This window comes from Cydia pomonella, chromosome 4, assembly GCF_033807575.1.
Source record: "Cydia pomonella isolate Wapato2018A chromosome 4, ilCydPomo1, whole genome shotgun sequence".
NCBI lineage: Eukaryota > Metazoa > Arthropoda > Insecta > Lepidoptera > Tortricidae > Cydia > Cydia pomonella.
The window spans coordinates 12,726,634-12,736,436 of NC_084706.1; the positions used below are offsets into that span (position 1 = coordinate 12,726,634).

General features: G+C 42.0%; 2 protein-coding genes across 2 annotated transcripts; one reads left to right on the forward strand and one right to left on the reverse strand.

Annotated features, from left to right (window-relative positions):
- The first annotated feature begins 923 nt into the window (after positions 1 to 923).
- On the forward strand, positions 924 to 5,494 carry LOC133517113 (uncharacterized protein K02A2.6-like). Its single transcript, XM_061850274.1, has one exon. It carries the CDS (start codon positions 1,102 to 1,104, stop codon positions 5,347 to 5,349), a length of 4,248 nt encoding a protein of 1,415 aa, XP_061706258.1. The 5' UTR covers positions 924 to 1,101; the 3' UTR covers positions 5,350 to 5,494.
- A 540-nt stretch (positions 5,495 to 6,034) lies between these two features.
- Positions 6,035 to 6,904, reverse strand: LOC133517481 (uncharacterized). Its single transcript, XM_061850813.1, has one exon. The coding sequence runs from the start codon at positions 6,902 to 6,904 to the stop codon at positions 6,035 to 6,037; it is 870 nt and encodes a 289-aa protein (XP_061706797.1).
- Between the last annotated feature and the right edge of the window lie 2,899 nt (positions 6,905 to 9,803).

Here is a 9,803-nt window from a genome sequence, read left to right on the forward strand (position 1 = left end):
CCAGATCAGCATTCGGACGTGGATGGACGAGAAGTGTAGCCTCACCTAGACTCGCCTTACAAGCCTCGAAAGCTGCGTTGAGGTCAGCATTCCACTCAATCTTAGCAGAGCTCTTGCAGTGATGACCGACCAACAAATCATTTAGCGGTGCCTGTTTCTGGGCTGCGTGCGGTAGAAAACGCCGATAAAAATTCAGCATGCCCAAGAAACGACGGAGTGCCTTGATGTTGGTGGGGCGAGGGAAGTCCATGATGGCCTTCACCTTCTCAGGCAAGGGTGACGTGCTTGAGCTGGAGATGCGATGGCCAAGGAATGTAACCTCAGCTTCACCAAATATGCACTTCGCGGTGTTTATTAGAACACCATGCTCACGCAGTCGCTCGAATACTTGCCTAAGGTGCTTCTCATGCTCGGTCGCGCAAGAAGATGCCACGAGAATGTCGTCTAAATACGGGAAGCAGAATTCCAGGTCGCCGAGGATCTCGTCAATGAACCGCTGGAAAGTCTGCGCGGCATTGCGTAACCCGAACCCCATAAAGCTGAACTCGAACAACCCAAACGGCGTCGTGATGGCTGTTTTAGCAATGTCATCCTTAAACACCGGAATCTGGTTGTAGGCACGAACCAGGTCCAATGTGCTAAAAATCTGACAGCCGTGTAAGTTGTGCGAGAAATCGGCAAGATGCCTAACAGGATACCTATCTGGTATGTTGCGGGCGTTCAATGCGCGATAGTCGCCGCAAGGCCGCCAGCCGTTGTTCTTTTTGGGGACCATGTGAAGAGGCGACGACCAGGGGCTATCGGAGCGACGTGCTATACCTGTACGCACCATATCGTCGAACTCCTGCTTGGCTATTTTGAGCCGCTCTGCGTCCAACTGTCTAGAACGACAGTACACCGGCGGACCAGGGGTGGTACGTGTTACAACCTCATTTCATATCACCTATCTTTTACCATAGAGAACATCATCAACGGCGTTCAGTATGTCATATCTGTCATTTTAATTTTATTGTCAACATATGAATAAACTATTCTATAAATCTTAATGAATATGTAATTTATATCAGTGGCGACGAGGATTAAAACAAAACTCGTTACAAAATGAACAGCGAACAATTTGACAAGTTTCTTACATTGCAAGCTACACAACAGAAGCAAATCTCAGACATATTACAATTGCTGTTATCGCAACAGCAAAACGCAACTGCCGCGGCTCCTACACCAACAACGACAAACGGCACGGAGTCACCTAGTTTTTCGAATACTAACGGTAACAGAAACAATGTTTACAACGGTTTTAAGAGCGACAAATTCAATCCAGACGATACCGCGGTTGAAAAATTTATTGACTATTTCGAAACAAAATGCAAACTTTGGGGCGAGGATGCACGCAACATACAGAAGGAACTACTTTTCACCTGCCTCTCACCGGAGATCTTTCACGAAATAAAGGTTGCACTTACACCACACTTTGAAGACAGTACATACGCGGATGTACGAAATAAACTGATGGACCTATTTAGAATAAAACGCACAAGATATAGAGCATTAACGGACTTTTGGAACTGCATACGTAAAGAAAATGAATCTATGGAACATTACGCTAACAGGCTGAAAGAAATAAGCAAAGATTGTGGCTATAGCGATGATCTACTAGAGCGACAGTTACGTGACCGATTTGCAACCGGGCTAAACCACGAACAATTACAGATCGATCTTAAACAAAAATGGCCTGATCTACAAGACATTCAAGAAGGTAAGATGAAAGAAGTGACTTTCTCTCAGATTTTTAGCGTTGCTCAATCTCGGGAACGAGCAGAAGGCGATACAGACACACAGGCCAATGTCAATAAGATTAAAAGAAACTCCAAATCTTACCAGAACACATCACCGCGCAAATTACGGACCCATCAATGTTTGAGATGCGGTGAGCCCGAAAGACACCCATTAAACCAATGTACTGCCAAAACACATACATGCAAACAGTGCAACACACCAGGCCATTTCGAGGACTGCTGCATCAAATCAGGTAAAGCATGCTTACCTAATCGAAACTATAAACAAACAACATTTACCAAAAGAAACAAGCTGCACAAACTTAAGCATGACAGGAGTAGCAGCCACTCGTCTCAATCTTCCTACTCAGACGTCAGCGGAGATGAAACGGACATCGTTTGTCAAATAAGTAAAACGAACAGCAAGGACAGCAAAAAAATCGATGTTTTCATTAACGACATTCCTTGCACGATGGACTGGGATCCCGGTTCTCTCTATTCGATCATTAGTACGCAATTCTGGGCGCGTATCGGAACTCCTTCCCTCATAAAGGCTCCCAGCTTGCGCGCATATGGAAATACAAGACTCAAACCAAAGGGTCTAACAAACGTTAGCGTACGCATTCAAAATGAGGAAAGACTACTTCCTGTTGTTGTCATGAAGTCAGCAGACCCTATGTTGTTCGGCCTTCAATGGAGCGAAATGTTCCAGATGGATTTTCCAAAACCAGTCTACTCGATCAAGAAAACTCGACAGGAAGCCATTACACTAAAACAAATTCTGGACAAGCATACAACACTCTTCGACGGAAAACTTGGAAAAGTAAAAGATTATCAAGTAAACATACACATCAAGCCCGATGCACAACCGAAACACATCACAGCCAGATCAATTAAATTCTCAATGAAGAAAAACATAGAAGTTGAACTGGATCGTTTGGTTGAAGAAGGAATTATAACCAAAGTAGACCCAAATATGACTCCGATCCAGTGGGCAACACCGACAGTTAACGTGGTGAAAACCAATGGCCAGATCAGAATCTGTGGTGATTTCCGCAGCACACTCAACCCTGTTCTGATAACACACGCACACCCTGTTCCTTTGTTTGATCAACTACGCCAGAGTCTAGCGGAGGGTGAAAAATTTTCAAAAATTGACCTAAAAGATGCGTACCTACAATTTGAAATTGAGCCCGAATCTAAACAGTTCTTGACAATATCGACACACAAAGGATACTACACCTACAACCGAATGCCATTTGGCATTTCCACGGCCCCATCAATATTCCAACATTATCTTGACAAGCTTCTGGAGGGATTGCCAAATGTAGCAGTCTACTTTGATGACATTGCAGTTACAGGAAAAAACGACAAAGACCACCTTGAAACACTACGTACCGTATTTGAAAGACTGGAACAAGCTGGATTAAAAGTCAATTTAAAGAAATGTACCTTTTTACAACCAGAAGTAGAATATCTTGGGCACACAATTGACAAAAATGGAGTACGCCCTACAAAATCAAAGATAGAAGCTATCAGCAAATCTTCCCCACCAACTAATGCCAAGGAGCTACGATCATTCCTTGGATTAGTCAACTTTTATGAGCGATTTATACCACACTTACACAGTGTATGCGCCGATCTTCACACACTAACAGGGAACAGAATGAAATGGCAATGGACCAACAAGGAAGCTGAGGCTTTTGAACGTGCTAAATTAATGATTGTTCATTCTAAATCACTTGTAGCTTTCAATGATAAGTGCCCACTTTACCTAGCCTGTGATGCTTCAGAGAAGGGCGTGGGCGCAGTGCTTTTTCACATGAGGAATAATATTGAACAACCAATTGCTTTCGCATCACGAAAACTCCGACCAGCAGAGTCAAAGTATTCCGTCATAGACCGCGAAGCTCTCGCAATATTTTTTGGGATTAGAAAATTTGACCAATATCTTCGTGGCACTAAATTTACATTAGTCACGGATCATAAGCCCCTGATACACATTTTGGGATCTCAACGAAACTTATCCAAACTCGCCAACAATCGCCTAGTACGATGGGCTTTAATAATTGGTAGTTATGATTACGACATTAAGTATACAAAAGGTTGCAACAATCTCATCGCAGACTATTTATCCAGGATGCCCAATCCAGAGGAATTACCTTCCAAGTCTGAACTCAAGGTCCACAAAATTGTAGCGCGACTGCAAACTGATAGCATTGGCGATCTTGCATTATCTGAAACCGTTATACGAGATGAAACGCGAAAAGATACTACGCTTAAACGAATAACTAACCTTATAAAAACTGGTTGGCGTGAGCATCAATACTCAAACGATGTAAAACCATACGCCCGGAAGCGCGATGAGTTGTCACTAGAAAACAAAATAATCATGTGGCAAGGCCGTATTGTTGTTCCTGACACTCTGAGGAAACCGACCCTAAAATATCTGCATCTTGGGCACCCAGGCATTTCAGCAATGAGAGCACTGGCACGTTTTTACGTTTGGTGGCCAACTATAGAGGAAGATATAGACACACATGTAAAGACTTGCCACAAATGCCAGGAAAATAGGCCTAATACTTCAGATCTACCAATCTTCTCATGGTCCATGCCAGACCAAGCCTGGGAAAGGATTCACGTCGACTTTGCCGGACCATTCGAAGGTTCATATTGGTTGGTTTTGTCAGATGCTTTTTCTAAATGGATTGAAATCAAGCCGATGACCAAAATAACGACAACCAAACTATGTGATGAACTGGATACAATTTTCACTACCTTTGGTCTACCCCAATTTTTAGTGTCTGACAATGGCCCCCAATTCATTTCTAAAGAATTCCAGGATTACTGTGAAAAAAACGGAATTAAACATATCAAATCGTCACCTTATCATCCGCGGACGAATGGATTAGCCGAAAGGCTTGTGAGGACTTTCAAGACCAGAATGTCGTCAAGCACAAAATGCCTCAAGAAACGTTTAGAACATTTCCTTTTCGCTTATCGCATCACACCCCATAGCACAACTGGCAAAGCGCCGGGCCAGCTAATGTTTGGAAGACAACTAAATTGTCTCCTTGACAATGCCAGACCAAGTGCTAAACGTTCATTACAGTATAGACAAATACAAGCGAATGTTAACTCCGCTGACCAGACTCCAAACTATAGACCGGGTGATGCTGTGTATGTGCGAAGCAGGGAACAGCCGCGATGGGAGCCTGCCACGGTCTCTCGACGCACACATCGATATTCTTATGTTATTAACACTCCAGTTGGGGTGGAGAGGAGGTATCACGCAGACCACATACGACCCCGTCTCCCTGACCTAGAAGAAAGCCCAGCTGAGAGAACTCCTATGGTACCAGTTACATCGTCAACACCAGTATTGCAAGCCAATGGATCGACAGTGCCATGCCCAGGGTCAGAAGCTGGAGCGGAATCTCTTGCAGAAGTTGCCCCAGTTTGCTCTCCTCAGAATGAGGCCGGTACGGCCACAGCCGCTACACCTATGGCACCGCGTCGAAGCCGGCGTACCATTAAACCACCTCGTCGACTAATTGATGAGATGGACGTTTAAATCTTTAGGGCGAACGAATGTTACAACCTCATTTCATATCACCTATCTTTTACCATAGAGAACATCATCAACGGCGTTCAGTATGTCATATCTGTCATTTTAATTTTATTGTCAACATATGAATAAACTATTCTATAAATCTTAATGAATATGTAATTTATATCAGTACGGATATAGTGAACCGTATTGTGCTTCACGGTTCGCTCCGTCGGGTCACCCACAGGTCTCGTAATTTCAGGAAACTGCTGCAGTATTTCGTGATACGCCGTTGTACCTGCAATCGACTTAATGCTGCTCACAGAGCAAGAAGAGGCTGAATAAGCACGAGCAGTAAGCAGAGTACAATAATCTATAAGCCGTTTATGCCTAACATCTATTACTAGATTATAGAAAGCTAAAAAATCTACGCCGATAATAGGCTTTGTCACTTCGGCCAAGATAAAACGCCAATGAAAAGCACGGCGTAAGCCAAAATCAAGCGTAAGACTAATTGAGCCATAAGTAGGTATAGGGGTACCATTAGCAGCAAACAATTGGTATTTATCTTTAGTGCGGTACTGAGGATTTACAGAAGTAAAAGGAAAAACACAAAGATCAGAGCCACTATCTACTAAAAATGTCAGTTTAGTGTTCTTGTCGGTGACGAAAAGACGACCTGGGGAAACCTGGCAATCACTCGTCGTCATTAGTGACCGCCACTGGCATTTCCCTCGGTCCAGCTGCACGGCGCGCGACACTTAGTTGCACGGGGACGGAATCTGTCATGGTACCAGCATCTGCCGTTGTCCCCCGCGCGACTCCTTGAGCGAAAGCTGAGACGTCCCCTGGAGCGCGAGCGCGATGTAGCTCGCCCACGGGAATTTCCAGTCGTTAAGGCAGCTACTTGCCGCACAAGGTCATCTATACGGCGGTTGAGACGTTCCTCCATAGTACTCGGTGCAGATGACGGCACGGGAACAGGAACAGCTGACCCAGAAGCTTCCGCAACGTGAGGTGTGTGTACCACAATGTCATTCACTCGGTCGGCCAGCGCGGCAACCTTGTCCAAACTGGCATCTGACATCGTAGCAATAACGGTTTGCACATGCGGCGGTAAACGTTTAGCCCATATGCTGCGCAAAAAGTCGTCCGATAAGTCGGTACCGGCCAGGTCACGTAGGTGTCGTAAAAACTGCGAGGGCTTACGATTACCCAGCTCAGCTTGAGACACCAACTCCTCCACTCGCTTGTCCTTGGACACGGACAATCGGTAAACCAGCTCAGATTTTAATTTATCGTATTTTTCCGTCGCCGGCGGCTTGGTAATTATGTCCTTGACCTCCGCTGCATATTTATGTTCGAGGTTGCTGACGACATGGTAAAACTTGGTCGAGTCGGACACAATATTCGCCAAACTAACCTGTCCCTCCAACTGGGCAAACCACAAAGCCGGTTCCTCGGCCCAAAATGGCGGAACTTTAACGCCAACTGCACTAACGGTCGAATCCAATGTCCTAGGCAAACTAACAACCGGTGGAGTAGATGTAGTATTAGTATCACTTGCCGTCGTTGGCATGATAACTTATTCCGCACTTTATTACAGCGATCAAAGTTCACACAGATACTACGAGTATAACACTGCACTGCACTCAGTTCTAACGTCGGAAAGTCACCAAATTTGTAGCTATGGGGCTATTAAATAATATGCTGTAGTTTAACATTTATAAAGTTTATTATAGGTTAAACACAGTCCACAGAAGATAGTCAGTACAGTACGGAAGAAAGAAAATAGCACAGAACACCGAAGAAGAAGAAATACAGAAAAGTACACATAAAACGTAATTAAAATGCAAGCGAGAGCGATCGGCCTGCGCGCAGCCTCCCGGCGTCAAGTATCGGATATGACTGAGTTGGCTAGGAAAACCGAGCGCGCACGAATGCGCCCGAAGATTGGACCGTTACTTTTGGGTACAACGCGCGGCGCGGAAGCGCGGCGCGCAGGCAACTAACAGGGACAACAAAAACGATTTAAACATACATAATATGTGTTTCTACAAATGAAATTTGAAATATACCGTGTCTTTACAATGCCTGCATGGTTACTGAAAATTTCAGTCTTCTAGTTTTATCCACAACGAAGTTACAGGGGGTCGAAAATGGTCTGAATTGCTTCGAGAAAAGGATGGTACGGCCGTGATGCTTTTTTGCTCGACTTGGTGGGGGCACTGCCGTGCCCCCAGATACCCACTTTAGTGTATAATAGTAGTTTATGTGACTGCTACATAATAAAAGGCATTAAAACACACGAGTGTTTTAATGCCTTATTATGTACAGTTACATACACCATTTTATCTAAACACATATTATAAACTTTTTATGCTATATTCACTAACCCAAATTACAGGGCATCGTTGGTCTCTTGGCGGAACTCGCGGATATGTGGTGGCGTCACCGAAATATTTTTATCGCTCATTTTACACGAAACTTTTGCTATAGTTACTTTAAAAACAACAAAACATATTCATTTTATACTTAAAACTAATTAAAAGATAAACTGTACGTCAAATGGCGGCAAATGAAAACTTTTTTCACGCATGTAACGCATTCGTAGTTTTTTTTTAAATTCAGAGACAAACTAGAATCTGGGGCCTTACGTTCGTATCATTCGATACAAACTAACATGCGAGATATGTCAAAATTGTATGCAATTGACATTTCATTTCGAACAAAAAGGCATTTCGACTGATATTAGAATAGAGGTCAAATGGAATAACTTTTTTTTCAGAGATGTTCCAAATTTGAAGTCATAACCAAATCGATTTTGATGTAGTTATGAACCAATTACAACATCATTACAGAAAAGAAATTTGTTGTAACAAAACAGTTTATCGTAATGTTGGCCATTATTTACGGATTTTGAAGGCATCATAGAGGGTTTATGATATGTGTGTAGATAAAGTCATTTGCTTTCCAATTATACGTATATGTTTCAAAATAATAGCTTATAGTTTAATTTAGCTTTATTTTGTGGACTTATCTACCGCCAACATCAAAAACTAGAACATCGTCACAAATAACGATATTCCGTCAATTTTTCTGAACAGACTTTCCCTGATCAATCGAATAATAAATTCCATCCGTGTTTAATCTAGCCACGAGTCTTTTACTTAGTAACCAATTACTTACGAGCATAAAACCTGATCAAATGCCGGAGATTAGTGATAACGTCATTACACCAGTCTCTCGAGAGAACTGGACATATTAATAGTTACATTTCATTTTTACTGCAGGATAACTTAATAAACGCATCTTCTACATGAATATTGATTCTATATATGAGTAATTTGTCTCGTTAACATTCGAACGCTTCGTTCAATTGATTGATTTATAATATATAAAAATTCAACGGTTAAATATTATATGCAGACGAAGATGCGTAGGTATTTAAGCACGACTATCAGGGAGTATGCAGTGAGAACACAACATAAAATATAATAGCCTATTAAGACACTGCGGCGCTATAGAGCCGTAACTGTTATGTTCGCATTAGGTGCCATCTTATTATTGTGCCGAGAGAGCTTGCTGAAAAAAGAATCTTTAACCCATACATACATACATACATGATATCTAACATAAGTAAGGGAACCGCAGAATGAATATTATAAAACATAACATAACTTGAACTCCTTAATTACTATTCTATTTTTACTTACATTAGTAAATATCTTCTCGCCATTCGTAGTATTTAGTAATACAGAAGATTAAGAATACTTTAAGTTCAGTTTTTTTTTGTTTCAACATACAAATTAGACCATTAGGGTTCCGTGGCCAAATGGCAAAAAACAGAACCCTTATGGATTCGTCATGTCTGTCTGTCTGTCCGTCCGTATGTGACAGCCACTTTTTTCCGAAACTATTTTTGAGTTCTAAAACTCAATTTTTTTTTTCATCAAACCCAATACGTGTGGGGTATAGGTAGTAGGGGGATAGGTCTTCAAAAATGATATTGAGGTTTCTAATATTATTTTTTTCTAAACTGAATAATTTGCGCGAGAGACACTTCCAAATTGGTAAAATGTGTCCCCCCTCACCCTTGTAACTTCAAAAATAACAGAATGATAAAATGAAAAAAAAAAATATGATGTACATTACCATGCAAACTTCCACCGAAAATTGGTTTGAAGTTTGAACGAGATCTAGTAAGTAGTTTTTTTTAATACGTCATAAATGGTACGGAACCCTTCATGGGCGAGTCCGACTCGCACTTGGCCGATTTTTTTTATTAAATTGGGCACAACCTGTCTAGGTTGAACTGTCTAGTTAATGAAAATTTTAAATGTGCTCGAATATTTTTACCTATAATATGAATACCTTCTCTCTCGGTTCTCTTGATTGTTCAAAAACTGATGAGAAAGTTGTATTTTACTCACATGAGGGGCAAAGTAATCTGATGCAAATTGAAATTTAAATAATGA

Coding starts and splice junctions, on each gene's coding strand:
- LOC133517113 (XM_061850274.1), top strand. CDS start 1,102: ATGAACAGCGAACAATTTGACAAGTTTCTTACATTGCAAGCTACACAA.
- LOC133517481 (XM_061850813.1), bottom strand. CDS start 6,904: ATGCCAACGACGGCAAGTGATACTAATACTACATCTACTCCACCGGTT.